Below are 21,617 nucleotides of genomic sequence, written 5' to 3' on the forward strand. Positions count from 1 at the left end.
TGGGGTCTCTGTGCTGCCAGTGGGAAAGGGGGGGCCCATCTGCTGGGGCACACGTGTCCCTGGGCACCTTGGTGACGGGCAGGGTGGTGAGCACAGAAAGAAGCCACAGCCAACCAGGCAGTACTGGAAACGGCTTTTAATCATAATTAAATAGTCAGTGATTAAGCCATGATTGAGGTCGGGCTCCAGGCCTCTCCGGAGCTTCCTGTGGCTCAGCTGCCTGGAGCCTCTCCCCCGAGCGCGGTTCCAGCCCCGGCGGGCCCAGCGGTGCCTGCAGTGCCCGGAGCCGGCGTCACCGCTCCACAGCCAGGGCCTCGGCCTGCTCCTCAGGGAAGGCGATGTTGAAGATCTCGCGGTAGTGCTCCACGAAGTGCACCTCCAGGCCCTCGGTGATGAAGGCCGCCAGGTCGTAGAAATCCTTCTTGTTCTCGGTTGGCAGGATGATGCATGTCACTCCGGCACGCTTGGCCTGGAATGGGTGGGGGGGGGTCAGCAGGTCAGTGTGGGAGGGAGGAGAGGGCTGGGCATGGAGCCAGGTTTCCAGTGCCCACCCTGCCTCACCCAGATGAGGAAACTGAGGCCCAAGGTAACATCACCCAGCCTCTGTTCCAGTAGCTTGGCAGCAGGAACCCAGGCCTCTTCTGGTGTGCTGTCACCCCAGAGGCTCTCCCCACCCCCAAAGGTGTCTGGAAATACAGGAATTATGAGGTCCATGGTTTCTGGGATTAATCAGTACCCGCTGCTTTACATTTAGAGGTCTGGCACCTAAAAATGCACAGGAACTGAAGACTGCCACGTGCCCAGGGCCTCTGAGCTGCTGTCCCTCAGCCTGACTCTGCCCCTTGGTGGACAAGGGTCACCATGTGTTGCTCTAGGGACAGCACGCAGTGACTCGCTGAACCTCCCACTTTGCAAGAGAGGAAAGCAAGGTGCAGAGAGCCTCCCACACACCTTGCCTGGGTGTCCCTATCACGGGAGCCCCTCCCTGTGGGCAGCTGGGGCTGCGGTCCCTTTGAGGTAGACAGGGAGAGGCCTGGGGGCTCAGGTGAGAGAGACTGGGGCACTGCCAGGAGCTTGGGGGGACCCCCATCCACCACAGTCAAACCTACAGCACGCCCAGTGAGACACTGGGCCCTCTGTCCACCCGCAGTGCCCAAGCCTTGCTCCTCCAGCCTCTCCTGCACCCCCAGGTCTCAGTGCTGGGCCACGTGGGCAGCGAGGAAGCAGGAGACCCTACTCTGATCCCTGAGGAGCTTAGATGAGGGCTGAGAAGGCTGAGAAGCACTGTGGAGGGAGGGGCAGCTAGGCAGTCAGCTCAGCAGGGGTTCCAGGCCAGGCAGATCCAGATCCCATACCCGCTGAGCCTCACTTTCCCCTTCTGAAAAATGGGCCTGTCATTCTCGCCTGGCGGTGTTAGCCCTGACATGAACGACGGCTGTGCGCTATCACGCAGGACACTCACCGCAATGGTCTTCTCCTTGATGCCTCCCACAGGCAGGACCTTGCCTGTGAGGGAGACCTCGCCTGTCATGGCCAGGTTCTGCCGTACCGGCCGGTCCAGAGCCAGGGAGAGCAGGGCCGTGACAATGGTGCAGCCAGCACTCGGGCCATCCTTGGGGGTGGCACCCTGGGGGGAGACAGGCTGGTGGGCAGGTGCTGCCAGGTGGTGGGCGTGGGGCGTGGGCACGGGTCCAGCCTCACCTCAGGCACATGCAGGTGGATGTGCGAGGTCACCAGGTACTCGTTGGTGGGGTCGTACCGCATCAGGAAGGCCCTGGCGAAGGTGTAGGCGATGCGGGCGCTCTCCTTCATCACCTCCCCCAGCTGGCCTGTAACCTCCAGGCTCCCGTCCTTGTCCCCCTTGCTATCACGCGGCCGCCTCAGGGACGTCTCAACAAATAGCGTGGAGCCTCCTGGGGAACCGAGGGCAGAGCCCATGAGCCCAGGATGCCTCAGACTCCTGGACGGCGGCTCCCGCCACGTCCTCACCCTCGTCCCCAGTGATGGGACACCCCTCACCGTCCCTTCCCTGGCTCATCCCAGCCTAGAGCCTTCTCATCCCTCACACCTCAGTGCCCGCACTGTCCCCGCAGTCACCTCCTCGGGGCAGCAGATCCATCTGCGGGGACCGGGTTACGTGAAAACCTGAAGACGATCTCTGTGCTGGGCCTCCACGTTCTACCTGCCCGCGGCACAGAGCCTGCCGGTGCCAAGCTCGCGTCCTCCCGTGCAGTTCCTCAGTGCAGCCCAAATCAATCAGCAGAGGCTCTGCCTCCTCTGTGCCCCGCCCCCAGGACCGCACCCAACCCTGCCTGCTACACAGACCTCGAGCCGCTCCCCCTCCGCCCTTGTAGCTCCCAGACCCAGCATCCCCAGTGCGGGTGGGCTGAGCCACGTCGCCTGGACAGGAAGCCCCTCGGACCCTTCTCCCCCACTGGGTGGTGGCCCCCCAGGCGACAGGGTCTCGTGCTGTGAAGGGCTGTCTTTCAGGCAAACCTGAAAACCACGAGCCCAAAGAAAGCTCACGGGGCACTGCTGCCACCTCGCGGTCCCATCGTCCCTGATGGTCCCCTGGCCTCACTGCACCCCGCCCCCCAGTGGAGAGGGCGCCCACCTCTACTGAGGGACAGACGACCACAGGGACGTGCAGAGCCCCCGGCGCTGCCTTGCTCTAGCGCAGGCCACTCACCCATGGCAGTCCAGGCCAGGCCCATGGCCACGCCAGGAGGTGTCACGTCGTACATGCGCTCCACCGTGAACACCGGCTTCCCCACGAAGTCATGCAGGTTCTCCGGCGTTACCTCCACAAACTCGGCCTCGCCGCTGACGATCTTGTAGGCGGACTTTCGTAACACCTGTGTGGATGCAGCGGGCTGGCGGGTGGCCGGGCCACAGAACCAGCCCCCCACCCCCTGCCCCCAACTCTCCTCCACCTGCGTTTAATTTTTTACAGTTGTGATAAAGTACATGTGACCTAAAACCATCTTAACCATTTTTAAGTGTACAGCTCAGTGGCAGGAAGTGCACTTGCACTGGTGTCCAACCATCCCTCTAGAACTTTTACCTTCCCAAACTGAAACTCTGTCCTGATTAAACACTGCCTCCCCAGCCCCACCATCTACTTCCTGTCTGTGGCTGTGACTCCCCCAGGCACCTGCTGTGAGTGCACTCAGACAGCATGTGTTCCTCTGCCGCCGGCCAGGCGGGCTCACCTTCTCCACCTGCTTCTGCAGGTTGCGGACGCCGCTCTCCCGGCAGTAATGCTTGATGAGGAGGGCGAGCACGTCTGATGACAATGTGGCCTTGCTCTCGTCCAGGCCACACTGGGCGCGGGCCTGAGGCACCAGGTACTGCTGCCAGGGAGGAGGAGAGCCGCCATCAGCACCCCCAGGGCCTCTCCCGTGGCCCCTGCCCACCCTTCCAAAGACCCCTGGCCGGGTAAACGAGGTCACCGAGGTAGACCCTGGGCCTGCCCCGGGGAGCCCCTCTCCCCGGGGATAGCTGGGGGCCATTCAGCAGAGGGTGTGAGGGGCGGCTGCTCCTGGACCACACCTAAGCCGAGACCTGAAGGGAGGAGAGCCAGCAGGGCCAGGAGGGGGTGGCAGAGTGTCCAGGGAGAGAGCCCGGCAGGTGCCAGGATCCTGAACGGTGGGCCTAGGACCTGCAGATGCCCGGCCTGCCGCCTCCATGTGCTCCCAAGGCTCATCTTAGCTGCCTCTTCCTCCAGGAAGGCCTCCTTGAACCCCCCGACTTCCTCCTCATACAGAGACAGGTTATGTGACCACTGCACAGAGCAGGTGGGGATGGGGAGCAGGTCAGAGGCTCCAGGGTCACTCCGGGCCCAGCACCACCCCTGCCGCACAGCGATCAGTGGAGTCTGAGCAGTCCTGAGCACTGACTGCGGGGCAGAAGCGTCCCAAAGCCCTCGTGGGCCTCCTGCTGTCCCTTCAGGGGTTTGAAGGAACCCCTCCACCCACACCCCCAAGCCTGCCCCTCCTCTGCCTGGTCGAGTGTCCAGGCTGCTGGGGTACAGGGGAAGTGACGGGGAGTCCCAGTACCCCTTCGACCACCCCAGCCAAGAGCTCCTCTTCCTCGCCTCCCACCCCCCAGGGGATGCAGAAGACTGCAAGCCTGCACCTGTCACAGGGCTGCGAAGGGCTCAAGGGGACAAGATGCACTAAAGCCCTCTCTGGAAAGAAAACACTGTATCAGGAATTCGAGCCCTCTGGAAAGGAAATCCGGCTCTCCCCTGACTGACTGCAGGCTAGTAAAGCACCGCACACACCCGGGCACCAGGAAAAGGGAAGGATCCCACCAGCCCAGGAAGAGCTTTCTTACAAATAGAAATGCAGAAAGAGGCCCGCATCCCGGGGGACCCTGGGCCCAGGAAAGCCCAGGTAGGCAGTCCCATAACCCGGGGAAGCACGGCTGGTGGGTAGATGGACAGCAGCCTCACTCTCGCACCCACAGCCGTTACTGACCCGGCACGACACCGGCCATGGTGCGTGACCACGAGGCAGCGGGGCAACTCAAGGGGTAACTTACTGTCAGAGCTGAACTCACAACCCCAAGACAGTGCTGGGCCCTGAAGGCCAGGGTGGGGTTGTGTTACCTTCAGCACTGTGCTCACAGAGTGTCTTTCCTTGCTCTTGTTCTACTGCCTGTGATTATAACAAGAAATACATCTTGGGTCTTTGGCCCCAATTCCCTGCACAAGCGATTCTAAGACGCTTGGAATTTCCTGAGTGACAGGGAGGAGAGGCACGCATCCTTTCTTATTCACAAGAAGCCCCTTTCAAGAAGTGATCATTAGCGTAGCTGGATGGGGGCTGGTGGCCAGAGGAACCAACCAAGGGACTGGAGGGACAGAACTTTCAGCCCCACCCTCAGCCCCCAGGGAGGGGAGCTAATCACCAGTGACCAATGATGCAATCAATCATCCAGTCAACCGTGCCTAGTAATGGGCCCTTCCCCACACCTGCCCCAGGAGTCTCTGTTTTGGCTGCTCCCTAGTTGTATCCTTTATAAATAAACTGGTAACAGTAAGTAAAACTCTTGTCTTCCTGAGTTCTGTAGGCTGTTCCAGCAAATTATCAAACCGAGGAGGGGGCCGTGGGAACCCCCGATTTATACCCAGTCAGTCTAAAGTAAGAGCGGCCAGGGACTTGGGGGCTGACATCCAAAGTGGGGGCAGTGCTTTGGTCTGAGCCCTGAACCTGGGGTCTGATGCTGTTTCCGGGTGGGTAGTGTCAGAACTGCACTGAATCGTAAGACCCTTGGCTGACAACTGGTTGGGGTGGGGAGCCCCCGAACCCCCGCCTTGGTGTTGTCCGTGTCTTGTAATCACACTACACGGGCAGATCCTGTCCATCTGTCTGTCTCCTCCTGGCTCGGGAGCCCCCGAACAGGATCTGCGGGTTGCACCCCTAGCTCCGGTTAAGGGCCTGGCACCTAGTGGGCACTCGGATATTTCCTGAGCCCAAGTGGCCGCGGAGTGCCCCTCCCCAGGGCCGGGCCAGCGGGGCCGCCTTACCTCTGCGATGGCGAGCTTCTCCTGGGCCACGTAGCCCGACACGTTGATCATCTCCATCCGGTCCCGCAGCGGCTCTGGGATGGTCTCGGTGATGTTGGCCGTGCAGATGAACAGCACCTGGGGGAGGCAGCAGTGAGGTGCGGTAGGATGGGGCGTCTGGACTCTCCCCACTGGCCCAGCCCCCGGGTGGGACACGCACCTTGGACAAGTCCACAGGCACGTCCAGGTAGTGGTCCAGGAAGTTTGCATTCTGCTCAGGGTCCAGCAGCTCGAGCAGTGCTGACGAGGGGTCCCCCTGGTAGCCCCGGCCAATCTTGTCCACCTGAAGGGGCAGCAGGGGGCGGGCAGGTGTTAGCCCCTTGTCCTCCCCCAGCACCCGCTTGCCAGACACCCCAGCGGGAGACCAGACCACTGGGGGTTGGGGCTAGGGAAGCCCGGAGCAGGAGGGCTGGCCTGACTGTGTGGCCATGGGCAGGGACCAGGTCCTCCAGGGCAGGAGGGGGCCGGTGTCATGAGACAGCCGGCTGCAACAAGGCCGCCCACAGTGACTCAGGCACCATGGAAACCACAGGGGGCCACAGTTTCACCTTGAACACAGACTCCGTCTGGTCAGGGCCGCCTGGAGCTGTGGGCCAGGAAGGCCCAGGGGCCACGTCCAACCTCAGGGAAGGGTATGAGCCCAGCCAGGGCCCAGCCCTCAGGCCACACCCACCTCGTCTATCAGAACCAGGGGGTTCTCCGTCTTGGTCTTCTTCAGGCACTGGATGATCTTGCCGGGCATGGCGCCCACGTACGTCCGCCTGTGGAACAGGGCACAGCGGGGCGGTCGGTGCCCCGGCACCTGGGCTAGCCACACTGGCGCCCAAGGCCCAGCTCCCCTGGAGCTGCGGGATCACCACATGCCTTCCAAGGCAGCCCAGAGGAGACACAGGGAGACGCACACAGCGTGGCCCCGGCGAAGGATAAATGCTTCCGCACTGTGCAGGCGGGCAGAGCACTGGGCCACCCTGACGGCGTAATGGTCCCAAGTGCTGGGCTGTCAACGTGCTCCCCCAGCTCAGGCTCAGGGCGGGGGTCAGATTCACAGCCAAGTCTCACTCAGACTCTTCCCGCTAGCCAGCACCTCCTATCCAGACGGCAAAACCCAGCCGGCATTGCCCGATCCAACAGAAGGAGAGGGGCAGGGAGCAGCCAGGGCCTGCGGCAGGAACATCCCCCACGCCTGGGTCCTTGGGCCTCAGGGTCACCAGGCCCAGGGCCCGGCCCCAGCTGGCATGTCCTTTCAGGAGTGTTTCCTGAGAGCCTACTTGTCTGCCCAGTTCGGCTGCAGGTGCCTGCCTGGCATTCTTAGGAAACCAGACATGAGTCCAGTGCTGTGAGCTAAGGCCCAGCTGGGCAGACAGACCACAAACCACGCAGAGGAGAAAATCACAAGGTACGAAAGACTTCGTATCTGCGACAAAGAAGAAAAGAAGGCATGGGGGATCTGGAACGCCACTTTGAGGGTGAGGCAGTATTTTAAGGAAGAGATAAAGAACATCTTAGGGAAAGGCTACAAGCAGAGGAGGTGAGGGGGAGCCACATGGGTGTCTGGGGGAGGGGCATTCCAGGCAGAGGGCACAACCCGTGCAAACGCCCTGGGGCACCACCGTGCCTGGTGTGTTGGAGGAACAGTGAGGAGGCCCATATGTCTGGAGCAGAGTGGGCGAGCGGGTGAGAGGGAGGAGGGGAGGGCAGGGAGGGGACGGGGCAGGTCGTGCAGGGCCCACGGGGAGGACTTGGGCTTTAACCCGAGGGAGGTGGGAGCCCTGGAGGGCTGTGGGCAGAGGAGGATTTGGCTGTCAACCAGTATAACAGCAGTCAATTCCCTGTCCCTAGATCAACAGCAGCACAGAACGCTCACCTGCTCGCACCCTGCTGGGTGCCCTTTCCCCGATGGCTCACCACCAGCGTCACAGACCTCCTGTGTTTGTTTAGAAACTCCAGCACATGGTGCTGGTCTGCAGCTCCCTGTCCTTCCTGAACCAGGGCCCGGCTCTGCCTCTGCCTCCCTCTCTGCCCCCAACCCCTCCACCTCCATCCTGGTGCACCTCCCAGCTCAGAACGCAGCTCCCGGGCACGCCTGCACCATTCCAGCCTGCAGGCCTCCCAGTGACCCCGCCCCCAAGGCTGTGCCGGCCTCGTCCCCTCCTGACCCTCACCCAGGCCCTACCATGCTCCGGCTCCCTTCTCCAAACCCCTGGAGCTCACACCGGGCTCCGGGCTGGGGAGGTCTGGAGACTGGCCACCGTCCAGGGGACTCAAGAGAGCCAGGAGTGGAGGGGGGCTGCAGCAGACTGGGGTGCTTGCACCCTGCCCAGCGGGCGGCCCGGCTCTGGAGCATTGCTGCCAGGAGGGCCTGTGAACCCTGGTACCCAGAACTGTCCGTGCTTTTAGAAAAGCCAGAAAAGTAACTTTTAAACACAGATTTAAACCTTCTTTGGACACTACAGGATGGAAATGCATGGCCAACTCGGAACAGACACTCGTGTACCCACTGCACTTGTGTCTCACCGAGGCTTTTCAAAAAACCACCCTCTGCGGAAGCCAGCGTGGCGGGAAGCCCCGGAACCAACACCCTTAATGTCCCACAGAAGGACACCACGCACAGGCCAGGTGGCTGTCAGAGCCTGCACACAGGGGATGCCAGCCCCGCTCTGGGCCTGACAAGGGAGGCAAGAACCAAGACAGGTGCTGAGGCCTCACTGGGGAGACCATCTCACCTCCCACTCTAGTCCCCAGTCCCCGGGCCTGCGGCCAGTGTTGCCGGGGTGCGGGGTGCTGAGCTGGTGGGATGGAACCTGGAACCGGGGGGCCGTCTGCGGACAGCCTGGCCGAGAGGCCTTTCCAGTGGTTGAGAGGCCGAGATTTTGATCCAATTTGATCCGAGGTTTTTAAGCACCTGGACTGAGCCAGACCTGACGTCAGATGGACATGCTGACTTTTCAGTTACCTATTCCAGCGTGAGCGGGGTTTGCTGCCTGCCACCATCACGCTACAGAGTAGGAACAGACCCAGGAGAAGGAAGGCTGATGGGAGGCAGGGTGAGCCCCGAGGGGGAGGGGCTGGGCCAACCTGTGCCCCTTGATTTCGGCCACGTCCGTCATGCCCCCGACGCTGAAACGGAAGTACTCGCGGTTCAGGGCCCGGGCGATGGAGCGGGCGATGCTGGTCTTGCCCACACCTGGGGGACCGTAGAAGCAGAGGATCTTGCCCTGGGTCGACGCCCGAAGCTGGCTGACAGCAATGAATTCCTGCGGGCAGAGGTAGGAGGACCCCGTGAGACAGCGCTGCCCTTTCCACAGGGCAAGGGCCCCCGCCGGGCCTGAGCCTCCCCACCGTCCAGGCATCTGGGGCTGCGAGAAGGGACAGGGCCTGACCCAGAGGGGCCGAGCTGACTGGACTATCATTTGACACAGGAAGGACAGCCTGTGGCACCAACAGGCCGAGCAGGCGGCAAGGGGACGCGGGTGACGGACTCTGGGTGACCCCAATGCCAGGCCCACCCAGCAGCTCCCCACCTGGATCACAGCGTCCTCTCTCCCCACCGGCCCACCCGCTCTCAGCCAGACGCCTCTGGCCCTCGTCTCCTCCTATCGCGAGCACAATTTTTATCCCCCTGGGGAACCCGTGAGCCCCCCTGGAGCGGGCAGGTGGGCCTGGATGGCCCCTAACACCTCCAAGCCACTCCAACCCCGGTCCCTCTGGCTGGGCCCCTCCATCCCTCACCCTCCTCGGCCCCTGCTGACCCCACACCAGCCTTGGCCCAGCCAAGCGCCCCCCAGACCCCCAGGTTCTCCAGGGAGCTCCCCTGGGTTTCCCCCACCGCACAGGGGGAGTCCTGGCTCCCAGGCCCCAAGGCCCCCGCCACCCTCGCAGATCCAGACACGACGGCCGCTGCCTCTCAGAGCTCGGCCGGTGCCCCGCACACGAGCGGGGGGTGCGGACATGGCCCCCCGGGGAAGGCGGGCAGCCGAGCCTCACCAGGATGCGCTTTTTGACATCCTCCATCCCATAGTGGTCCTCCTCCAGCACCGCCTGGGCCCGGGACAGGTCCAGGTTCTCGTCGCTGTACTTGCCCCATGGGATGGACGTCAGCCAGTCCAGGTAGTTGCGGGTGACGCTGCCACAGAACAGACAAGAGCCGGTGAGCAGGCCCAGTGAGCTGCCCGAACCCCGCTCCGTACATCCACAGCACTGGGACCCACGCACCCGATGTGAGAACTACACCAAGTGTCAGCTGGGGCCCGAACTGCCCTGAGAAGCCGGCCCAGCCTGGCCTGCCCCACTCCCAGCACGGTGCAGCCACGCCTCGCCTACCGTGCTAGGTGGACACCACGTGTTTTACACCTTGAAGGTTTGTGGTAACCGTGCCTTGTCAGGTGACGGTCGTCTTAGCAATAAAGTACTTTTTAATAAAGGCATATACGTTGTCTTTTTTTATACATAACGCAACCGCACACTTAAAAGACTACAGTAGAGCGTGAACTAACTTTTACAGGAATAGGGAAACCAAGAAACTTCATGCGACTCGCTTTTTTGCTATGAAACCAACCCATGGTGTCCCCGAGGTCTGCCTGTATGGGTGTAGTTCCTGGCACAAGGGCTACATTTGCTTTCCAGACCAGAGACTCTGCGAGCATGGGGCTGGCTCAGGGTCCCACAGCACAGGAGGGGCCAGCGAGTAGGATGGGGGAGGGACAACCTGATGAGGGCAAGTGGGGAAACTGAGGCCTGGAGCGTGACCCCAAGCCGAGGGCTGTGCACCCAGGGACAGAGGCGCCCCTCACAAAGGGCCTGATAAGGAGGAGGCAGGGAGGTCAGAGGAAGAGGCGAGGCGGACAACAGAAGCAGAGGCTGGAGTGACGTGCTCGGAAGATGGAGGAAGGGCCGGGAGCCATGGAACATTTCCGAGAAACTGAAAAGGCTGGAGACAGAGTTTCCCCAGAGCCTCCAGAAGGAGCCCGTCCTGCCCACCACACCAGACGTGAGGGCCACTGCCTCCAGACCGCGACATGAGTCTGTGATGTTCTAAGGGACTAAGCGTGTGGTCACCCTGACGTCGGTGTGGGAAGCGCACTCACTGCCCCGGGAGAGGAGCTGGGGGCGTCTCTGGTGGGGAGGCCTGTGGCGTCCGGGGCAACCAGCGTCTCCCAGGGTCCTCGTGCAAAGAGACCAACCTTCCCTAGACACCCTGAGCCAGAGAGGGGCCTGACCCAGCAGCCCGGGAGGGTCCGGTGCTGCAGGCCCGCTCAGATCCTCCCTATGAGCTAGTGGGATGGAAGCTGGAACCGGGGGGCCTCCCCAGAGCAACGCCCAGGCCTGGGCTGCGGGCAGAGCCAGAAGCATCCCACGGGGTCCCGATCCCTAGCCAGTGTGCACAGGACAACACTCGCCGGGCAAGGCCAGGGCCCCAGGAAGACGCTTGTTTCCTGGCTGACTCTCAAAGCCGCCAGAGGGAGGCCAGGGGAGGGGGTGACCTTGGGGCAATGGCCCTGGGGACTCCTGGTCCTGACTGGTGGCACTGGCTTAGAGCCAGATGTCCCTGGCTTCAAATCCCTGTCCCCAAATCCCTGTCCCCATCTGCCAGCCCAGAGGCAGGGGCACTGATGTAACTTCTCCAAGCCTCGACTCCCTCATCTGTGAAACAGGGGCAACAGAGACACGGCCCGCACAGGGGCGATACGAGAGGATGGACACCCACCGTGACCAGCACATGCATGAGGGGCCCACCCTCCTGGCTTCCCAGGGACCCCAGTCAGATGCCCAGCCTCCCCCGGCGCTCACTTGAACTCGGAGGAGTGGTTGTCCAGCAGGCCCAGCTTGCTCAGCTCCTCGTCCACCACGTCCATGACATGCTTGGGCACCACGAGCTCCTTCAGCCGCTCGCGGAACTTCTCCTCGATGGCGTCCTTGTCGTCCTTCTCCAGGCCCAGCTCCTTCTTGATGATCTTCAGCTGCTCCTGCAGCAGGTACTTGCGGTGCGTCTGCTTGATCTTCTCCTCCACCTGCAGGGCCCAGAAGCCGCTGTCAGAGCAGAGGGGACACAGCCCAGGGTGGGCCTGCTGCTTCCTCAGGACATGGGAGAGAAACTCAGGGCACCCAGGCTCCGATTTCCCCCACGTTCCACCCTAAGTCCTCCTGGTCATGGGCCTCGCGAGAAGTAACACCGAATTCCAGGGGAGGAAGGGATCCGCCCTTCAATCCTGGTTACGACCAGGAAAAGCTGGGCCTGATGCCAGCGTGTCCGCCACGTTAATCAAAGGGGTGCCACGCTCCCTCTAACAGCTGGAACAGCAGGACGCGGGCTCAGGGCCCTAGGTCAGCATCGGCGCCCGCCTAGTGCCCTTGCATGTGACAGCTGCCTAGTGGCTTTTCCAATTAACGATATGATACAAGAGATTTTCCTGGTGGCACAGTGGTTAAAAACTCTGCGCTCCCAATGCAGAGGGCCCGGGTTTGATCCCTGGTCAGGAAACTAGATCCCACATGCATGCCGCAACTACGAGTTCGCCGGTAAGCCAAGCTGCAACTAAGGAGCCCGCCTGCCACAACTAAGGAGCTGGCGAGCCGCAACTAACGAGGCTAAGAGCCACAACTAAGGAGCCTGCCTGCTGCAACTAAGGCCTGGAGCAACCAAATAAATAAATATTTAAAAATAAATAAATAAAATATACGAATTTTTTTCCTAACGTAAAAACTAAGTGAGGGCTTCCCTGGTGGCACAGTGATTAAGAATCTGCCTGCCAATGCAGGAGACACGGGTTTGAGCCCTGGTCTGGGAAGATCCCACATGCCACGGAGCAACTAAGCCCATGCGCCACAACTACTGAGCCTGCGCTCTAGAGCCCGCGAGACACAACTACTGAAGCCCGCGTTCTGCAACAAAAGAAGCCACCACAATGAGAAGCCCATGCACCACCACGAAGAGTAGCCCCCGCTCGCCGCAACTAGAGAAAAGCCCAGGTGCAACAACGAAGACCCAACGCAGCCAAAATTAAATAAATACATTCATTAAAAAAAAAAAAACCTAAGTGCTATAACAGCCTCTATGGGAAAAGAATCTAAAAAAGAGTGGCTATATACATACATATAACTGATTCACTTTGATGTACAGCAGAAACTAACACAACATTGTAAATCAACTATGCTCCAATAAAAATAAAAAAAAAAACAACTAAGTGATAAAAGTGAGTTAAATCTGGAAAATGTTAAGTAATCGACAATCCAGGCAGTCCATGGGTTTGCCCAGTTGGGAAGGTGGGCCTGCAACAGCTGAGTCTGGGGAAACAGCTTTCGACCTCTCCCAGGCTGGCTCCTAATTTCTAGCATTTCCCCCCGGGCCCCCTCAATGGTCAGGAGGGTCCCAGGACCTCTCACTCTGCACTCAGCTGCTGGCACCAGTTTGACATTTTCGCACAGGTTCCCAGCCCCGACGGGGAGCGGGGCCTCGCAGCAGAGACCCTCCTGGGCGCTGGGGCCCCACCCCGCCGCTCACCTCCCGGCCCAGGCGCTGCTGCAGCTTGCTCAGCTCAAACTCCTTCTTGAGGAGGGACAGGGCCTTATACAGCCGCTTGGGAATCTGCCAAGAAAGGGAAGACGTGAGAGGATGGCCATCTGTGCGGAGGGGCAGCAGGGAGGGAGCGCGAACCGGGACAGGTGGACAGGCCACGCCTCCCCAAATCCGAGAGAGGCGCACGCTCTGCCCCAGCAAGCCCAGTGCTCCAGTCACACTCCACAGGTCTGCAGGCCATGTGGACCAGGACACTGGCAGAGGTGCTGCTCGTAACAACGAGACTGGCGGCAACCCAAACACACCACCCACTGAATGACGGGCGCCGCCCAGTGGGACACCACACAGCCGCTACCAAGAACGAGGGGCCAGACGTGCACAGAAGGACGCGGGCTAACGTGAACCCACCCCAATGCCGGAGCCCAGGACAGCAGCCAGGTGGGGAGGCCGCACTCACGTTGGTCTCCTCCAGGACGTCCTGCAGCTCGTGGGACTCGGCCCCAGTTAGCGCGGCGCCCATGTCGCTCAGGTAGATGGGGTTGTCCACCACCCTGTGGCCGGCCTGCATCATCTGCAGCACAGACTCTCTGGAAGGGACGGAGATGCTGCCACGGAGCACCGGGACCGCCATGGTCCTCACTGGGCCGTGGCCCATCCTGGAGCGGGACTAACGCCCCAACACCCAGACATAAGTCACCCTGGCAGCCATCCAGCAGCCCTCCTGAGATGCCCTCCCCCGACCTGGCTGATGACGAGAGAGCCGGGGCCGGGCAGGCTGCGCCCCCTCCAACCTCCTGCCCGCCCCGGGGCCTCCCTGCTGGGATGGAAGCAGCTCCCCCCTCAGAGGCTAGGCAGTCCCCAAGCCCAGCCAGGATCTCAATGAGGACAAGCAGCCAGACAGGCCCAGCCTGGCCTCGTCAGGAGACAGGAGACCAACCTGTAGAGCGGGTTCAAGGCGATGATGTCCCGGATGGTCTTCACGATCTCCGCCGTCAGGGCCTGGCAAGCAGGGAGGCCACGTGGGTCACTGGGACCAGAGGGGGCTGTGGCCCTGGAGCCCCTCCCACCCAGCCCAGCCAAGGACGGCCCCAGAGGCCCAGGAGCCGAGCCCCAGTTCACAAGTCACAGGGCCTCAGGACCCAAGAGCAAAAACTAAACCAACTCTGTCTCCGTGGACCACTCTGAACCTCGACCTTAGAACGAGCCATCCTGGGTGGGGAGAAGGGGCTCGAGGTCTGCCCCCCCAGAACCTTGCCCCAGCCGGCTCTGCTATGGGTGCCACAGGTATTGCTATCCTTCTTGCCTTCACTGCCGCCACAGTGAAGCCAGTGACACTCCCGGCAGGATCACTGGACACAGTTTATGGCATAAATCCTGCACCTCATTTCCAGAGGCCACAGGTCCCGGCACCTGGCACTCTGCTCAGGGCACTGCTGGCAAGAAGCAAGCAGCCACTACTGCTGGGCTTTTTCAGTGTGATCCACCGGTCTCTGGTTAATGGGTTTGTCCCTGATCTGCCTGGGATGACCTTTGTAGAAGGAACCAGAACAGGCCAGCTGGAGGGCCTGCACGGCATGCGTCAAGAGGGACAGGTGCGCTCCGAGCTCCCCACTCCCCTCCCCTCCCCTCCCCCCAGACGAGAGCCTTCAAGGAAACACTAAGGCTGGGCTGCCCAGGACAGCTGCCACCAGGCGCTGCTCACATTTGAGTTGAAATGAGATACAATTAGATGTTCTGCTCCACAATCGCAGCAGCCACAGGTCAAGTGCTCAACAGTCACAGAGGCCGAATGGTACAGTCACAGAATGCATCCAGCACGTGGGAAGTTCTCCCTGGCAGAGCTGCTCTGGAGGGCCCCACGGAGCTAACAGCCGGCCCCGGGCCCCTTCCAGCGCCCACAGCAGACATCACCAATGGATTGTGGCACTCCTTCCCACCAAGCTCAGAACCCACCCCAGGCTCAGACCAAAGCTGTCAGCTATGCCAAGCTGGTGTTCCCCTTGGGGAGGCCAAGGACACCCGGTGCGGGTGCACCCAAGGAGCCTTCCACCTGCCTTGCCTTTCTTCTTCATCTCTCCCCGTTGGAGGCAGGTCACCCTGCCCATAACCTACATGAGAAGGACGGTGGAAGGACATTTCCCGACACCCTCTCGAAAGCTGGCTCGCCATGCTATGGAGAAGAAGGCAGGCCAGCCTAGGCTTGGGGTCAAGGTGGCCAGAGGCTCTTTCCCATCTTCGAAGCACGGGTCACAGAACCAGCTACATGTGCCTTGCCCACTCCCCCAGCCCTGGGCCTGGGAGGTGGAGCCAGGACCCGGTTCCTTCACAGCAGCCAAGGCTGCAGCGCACTTCCAACCCTCCCGACGCCAGCTCCTCCCAGGCCTCCTGGAGGAAGAGGCGCTCTGCCCCCCATGCGCACTCACCTTCACCTCCTCCGTGACCTGGAAGTCCTCGTGGGCGACGTTCTCCACCTCCACCATGAGCACCTCACCAGCGGGGCTGGGCTCCGGCTCCACCACCACCTGCAGCTGCTGCCTGGCGCCGCCATCCTCCTCCGCGTCCTTCTTGCCCCGCTTCGGCTTCCTGCGCAGCTTCTGCCTGTTCTCGCCCTCGGGCTCCTCCGGCTCCACCTCCAGCTGCCTGTTGATGTGAACCCTGAAGACGGGGAGGAGGAGGTGAAGCCACCGAGGCTGGGGGGAAGGGGGGCGTCCTGCCGGCCACAACACTCTGCGGTGCTGATGACACAAGGGCTCGCTGGGCCCAGGCCCCTGCAGCCACCAGGGCCGGCGGGGAGAGGGGAGCTGCTGTCTCAGAACCCAAGACCCGCAGGCCCTCTGCCCCTGGACTCCAGCCGAGCCGTCCGTTACTTCCCACACCAACATCCGCTGTCCTCCAGGCACGAGGACGCCAGTGGCAGCTCGTGCTCTGGGGCCCATCAGGGACTCCGCCTGCCCTTCCCCCGGCCTCCAGCTCACCACACAGTGGCTCCTGCACAAGATTCAGCTCCAGGTTCAAGGGCGCCTCCACTGAGGTCCTCCCCAACCACTCCACATGAAGTCCAGCCCCACGTGCGCACACACCCACCCCACCCCCCATCCATCGTCATTTTCACCCCAAAGCACCCGCCACCGTCAGATTTAGCTGGTGACCTGTTTTCCCCATGCGAGGGGCGGGCTCCCCAAGTTGGGCCCCTCGCCGGCTACTCCGCTCACACCCGAGGGCCTGGCAGACACCAGGCGCCGGGTGTTTGGTGACGTGTTGGCTCTTTTCTGCCACACGGGGTACCTAACAACAGTACCGCCCTTAGAGAGCAGGCCTGAGTGCTACCGGGGACGCGGACTCAGTGGCGGGCGGACACCAGCAAGATGCACAGAGAAAAGGAGGTTGGGACTCGGTGAACGCCGGGGCGGCCTGGCCTCAGCACTCAGCAGGACTCGTTCTTCAAGGCACCCTGCAGGTTAGCAGAGCCGTGAGTAGCCGCACCGTCTTTACTGATTTTGGTTGTATCTTATTCTGTTCTTTCTGAGCCATGAATCCTCTCAGGAGACAAAGGAGCAGCCTCTTCCCTAAAACAGACTCTAACGCAAGCAGGTGAAAACAGGCATGGGGGCTCGGCGCAGCAGGGACGCCACCAGGACAGTCCACGGAAGCGCTGCCGGCCGGGACCGCTTCCCCGGTGTGCTCTGGGGGAGCTGCCGGCTGACACAGAAAAAGGCTCCCTGAGAGGAAAGGATGAAGGGCTCTCGAGTCAACAAACACCAGCGGGCATCTGCAGTAAGCAGCTTTTCCGAACACTACGACCTGAACGGCTGGTGAGTCTGAAACGTCTCCCACATGTCTGTGATCACAGGACACCTTTGACAAGCATCTCATCTTGGGAGACCAATGTTCCTTGGAACACGTGAAAAGAAACGAACACGTTCATTTCTTCCAGCTTCAACCCAGCTGATCATGTAGGTTTTTCTTAATTAGCCGTAACAATACAGCGGGTTAGACTGGGCTTGCAAATGCCTTATGAAGCCCTTCGGCAGAGGAGGTAGAGGTAGACTGGCTGAGTAAAAAACCGCAACCTGGACTTCTCTGGGGGTCCAGTGGTTAAGACTCCGTGCTTCCACTGCCGGGGGCACGGGTTCGATCCCTGGTCCGGGAACTAAGATCCCGCAAGCTGCAAGGTGCAGCCAGGAAAAACAAAAAACAAAAAACCCAACCTGCCAAGCTGAATGGAGACGCAGATGCCAGCACCAGGGGGAAGGCGTGCTGACACCCAGACATGAACCATGAGGCAACGTGCTATCTTCTGTTTCGTGGTGCTTTTTGGACTAACGGGCGTGAGAAATGCCTTCTCACTGACCACCCAGACTGCCGCTTAAGCAGAGCGGCTCTGAGAAGCTGGGGGGGGTCCACCTCCAGCTTTGGCCTGGTCACTGCGGTGACCGAGAAGGGCAGGTCGGTGCTGGAACCTGGGGCGCCCCAGGCCACTCTTCCCACCCCACCCCACGAACTCCGGCTCCCGCACCTTCTGTGTCCCATGACGATCATGCGCAGCTTGTCCCCAAGGTCCTGCATCTCGTGGATCTGGACAAATGTCCCCGTATGGTAGATCTCATCCAGGCTCTCAACCACGTCAGACTCGTTGCTGAGGGAGAAGGGACACAAAGGAACATGGGCACACATGCTCTGGCTCTCTTGAAAAGAGAGAGAAGAGAAACACCCCTCCTGGCCTTGACCTCCTTGCTCCTACAGGTGCTCTGGGCCGCCCGAGGGTCACTGCATACAGGCAGACGGGGCCAGATGGAATCTGGGTTCCACTCCACACCTCCTCTTATGGAGCCTGAGTAGAACACACCTTCCGACTTGGAAGTGGAACTCATTCCTACCTGGAGTCGAGGTGGATGTGCCCGGAGCCCCCGCATCTGCCCGCCTAGCTCTGCTCTGAAGCAGCCTCACCCTGGCCTAACACCAGGGGTCCCCAAGGTTAGCTTCCCCCCACCTGGACCATGCATGAAGCCCAGGGCCTGGGGCAGAGTCTTCAGCCCAGACTGAAAAGGGATGCTCAGCTCTCAGCCTCATCCCCCGGAGGTCTGACTTGGTTTCTTTCAGGTCAGGAGCCAGAGGTCCAGGCTACTCTACGGAGCAGGCTCTGCGGTGAGCTACAATCCAGGGCAGCTTCAACAAAGGAGTGAAGGAAAAATTACACTTACTTGTCATCTTTCTTTAGAAAGACGCCGGCATACGGCTGGGCGAGGCGGACTTTCCTTCTTAGCAGCTCAACCAACTTCTTATTTTTAACCTAGCATGACAATGACCCCAAGGTGAAACGCAGGGTAGGCTTTTTAGCTGACGCTTTGACAGCAGCTCTAGCGTTTTCTGTGATACTCTCTAGGGGTGTGCTAATCTGATTCAGGACTAACCAACACGGTCCAGGAACCTCTGAACCAAACAAACAAAAAAAAAGGACAGGCAGTATTGATGATCTGCATTCCTTAGTTTTTCCCTCTTCCTAAAGAAAACTAAAAGGAGACAAACGGCCAGTACCAAGAAACTGATTTCACATCCAATTTCAAGAGCTGTTTCTGTGGCGAAATGCCTTGGCTTGAAAATCTCAACTCTCTGCTTTTCTTTACGGGAGGACAAAAGTAAATGTGCGTAATTCAAATGTGACACACCCCACAGGCTGGTAATTTCCTGCAATTTTCATGGAAAGTATATCCCAATCACATCTATATCCTATTCATTGATCATCAACCCCCCCCCCCCCAATCACAGCACATTCTCCTGTCATTCCATTGGCAGGTAGAGGGCTAATGATGTTTCCTAGGAAACAGCTGATAGGGAGGAGCACAGGTGTCCTTAGGGCTCAAATGATTTCCTTCAAGCCTGTGTTAATTCCTAGACCAGACTCTAACTAAACTTAATGGCCCTCAAACTTTGGCACAAGTCAGAATTCGCTGGAGGGCTTCTTAAAACAGATGGCTGGGCCCCACCCCTGGAGTTTCTGATTTGGGAGGGCTGAAGCAGGCCTGAGAGTCTGCACTTCAAGCAGACTCCCAGGTGATGGCTGCTGGTCTAGGAACCCGGCTGAGAAGCAGCGTTTTAACTCACTCCATGACCACACGGTATGGGAATTCCTGTCACTCTAAATGCATTCTCCCCAGAACAAAGGTCCATGACATCCGTCAGGAGGGTTACATGACCCACCCCAAATTAAGAGCCACTGGTCTATACTCAAGAGGTCACTAATAAGGAGAGACGCCACTGGGGCACGTTAGCCGCATGCAGCGTCAACTACCAAATCAAGGGTAATCAGAGCTTGGCTAACAGGTTCAGAAACACTTATTGGGTCCCCTGGGAGCTCCCACTTTCTCCTTGGCTAACAGCTGACCATTGCATCTTAGCACCTGTCCCTCCCTCTGGTGGCACCCCTTTTTCGTTATTTATAAAGTAAGAGCAACAGGAATGCCACAAGCGAGTTCCACATGCCAGTCTCACACTACCCGCAGCATCTCACGTACCCCTCCTGGCTAGCCCTAGGTGGACACATAGAATCTCTTGGAAGAATCCTGTCTCTACTTAAGCACTGGGGACAGGGGGCATCTGCCACTTTGAGGGGCTGAGGGGACCATACCTGCTGAACATCCTGGCCCCAGGGGCCTGGGAGGGTAGAGAGGACAGCTGGGGTTGGGGGGGTCAAGTATGGAGAAAAGACCCCCAGGGCTTGTTTCTGACGTGTCAAAAGCACACCACATGGGTAACAGCAGCCGCTCCTTATGAAGGCGTATCGAGCACCAGGCACGGTTCTGCAGCCTTTACACATGACCTCATTTACCTCCCATCACAGCTCTAAGAAATGAGGTACTATTACTACGCCCATTTCACAGATGAGACAATGGAGGCCCAGAGGAACAGCTTGCCCAAGGTTACGGAGCGAGGGGTGGAGGGACCAGGATATGAACCCACAGGGTCCGGCCCTGGGGCCTGCCAGTAACCACTACAGAACATCAGGGAAGGCCCTTGGAAGGGCAGCTCGGACGCAAACAGTCACAGTGCTGGAGAGGAGGTGGAGGGGGCTCCTTCTGCCCACCCCCCACTGGCTGAATGCTGTCCCTCTGTACCGTCCTTTCCCTTTCCAAGGGATCGCTGAGATTTATTCAGGAGAGACTGGAGAGGGAGGGCAGAGGCTGGAGGGTGAATGAAGAGCTGACTCATTGTATGACCTTGCTTAGACAGTTAAGAGATAACGCTTCTCCTCCACGGACTCGTTTCCACATCATTAAAAAACTCAAGTTCCTTGCACTCCTGCTGCTTTCTATTACATCACCCTGGTCCATGTGCACGACCCCGCACCCCGTGGCTCTTAGTCTGAAAAGATCTTTACTGTCTCTTGCACCAGAACATAAGTTCCTTAGGCAGAGGGGCTGTGTCTGACTTGTTCTGCTGAATCCTCAAGCCGGCTACACGGGAACAAGAACACCCTACTGAATAAATGAATGAATAACCCCCTGGGAACACCCTTAGGCCATGTTCCTCCTAAGACTCCTGGACAATCCCTAGGTCTATCATCCCCTGTAGTACTTACAGCCTTCCAGTCCATAATTTACGAATCCCGCTGGAACCTAAGCTCCAAAGGCAGGAAAGTGTGTCCGTTTTGTTCAGGGCTGTATCCCTAACACTTAGAACCGTACCTAGCACATGACCTCAAGAAATTTAAGGAAGGAATGAATCCGGATCCCAAAGGGGCTCTTAACCAGAAGGCAGACCGCCCTGGGGGAGACTGTCACAAAACATTTACCAAGACCAGCAGAAAAGTAACCGAGTGGCAAGACTGTTCTGAGCTTTCCCGGGACCGAATTTCTATGACTAGGACTGTTAAGTGGACAATCCTAAGCTCGTTGGATCCAACTCTCCTGAAGGGATCTGAAAGGGGGCGGAAACTGCCTCAAGTTCACTAGTAGTGAGAAAACTAGGACTCGAACTTTTTCAAGTTGTGAGGCATGAGGGTGCTGAGCGATCCCTCAGCCCAAGCCGCAGCTTGCAGACGTGGGGGAAAGGAGGCCAAGGCGGGGGCTCTCATTACCTCGACAATCTTGATAAAGCGCGGGAACACTGGGTTGCGCGTAACGGCGATGAGCGGCAGGTGCGGGAATACGTCCGGGATCATCATGGGCGTCAGCGCCGTTATGACAGGGCCTTCCCCGCCGCCCGCGCTGCCCCCCACGCCCGAGGCCCCGTCCTCCGCGCCGCCCTCGGAGGCATCCTCGCCGCCCGAGAAGGCGCCGCCGCCGCTGCGGTTGTTAGCATCCCGAAGTCCCCGCCAGTGGCCCGCGGCGGCGGGGCCTTGGCCCCCCAGCGCCCAGGGAGGAGAGGCGTCGCAGGCCCGCCGGCCTCTGGGCAACCAAGCTCCGGCCGCAGTCGGGACCCGCCCCCCGGCGGCGGCCAGCAGCGGCCGCCGAAGCGCCCAACACCTCGCAGCTCCCCACAGCCGCACGTAGCCTGCACCCGCCGCCATAGCCCAGCCATCCTGGCGGCGCGCGG

At 60.1% G+C, this 21,617-nt stretch overlaps 1 protein-coding gene across 2 annotated transcripts; it reads right to left on the reverse strand.

Annotated features, from left to right (window-relative positions):
• Nucleotides 1-121: 121 nt before the first annotated feature.
• Nucleotides 122-21,591, reverse strand: LONP1 (lon peptidase 1, mitochondrial; the record flags this gene model as incomplete). 2 transcript variants are annotated; one of them, XM_079704047.1, is made up of 19 exons in its annotated part: nt 122-469; nt 1,463-1,627; nt 1,702-1,913; nt 2,690-2,855; nt 3,213-3,353; nt 5,534-5,650; nt 5,733-5,855; nt 6,246-6,333; nt 8,648-8,826; nt 9,557-9,695; nt 11,360-11,580; nt 13,071-13,154; nt 13,543-13,672; nt 14,023-14,084; nt 15,509-15,740; nt 17,602-17,721; nt 18,287-18,375; nt 21,160-21,272; nt 21,468-21,591. In XM_079704047.1, 19 exons carry the CDS (start codon nt 21,589-21,591, stop codon nt 293-295), a joined length of 2,682 nt encoding a protein of 893 aa, XP_079560173.1. In that variant the 3' UTR covers nt 122-292. The 2 variants fall into 2 exon arrangements, with proteins under 2 accessions (XP_079560173.1, XP_079560172.1); XM_079704046.1 differs by having other exon boundaries at nt 21,160-21,591.
• Between the last annotated feature and the right edge of the window lie 26 nt (nt 21,592-21,617).

Source organism: Hyperoodon ampullatus (assembly GCF_949752795.1).
Source record: "Hyperoodon ampullatus genome assembly, chromosome: 4".
NCBI lineage: Eukaryota > Metazoa > Chordata > Mammalia > Artiodactyla > Ziphiidae > Hyperoodon > Hyperoodon ampullatus.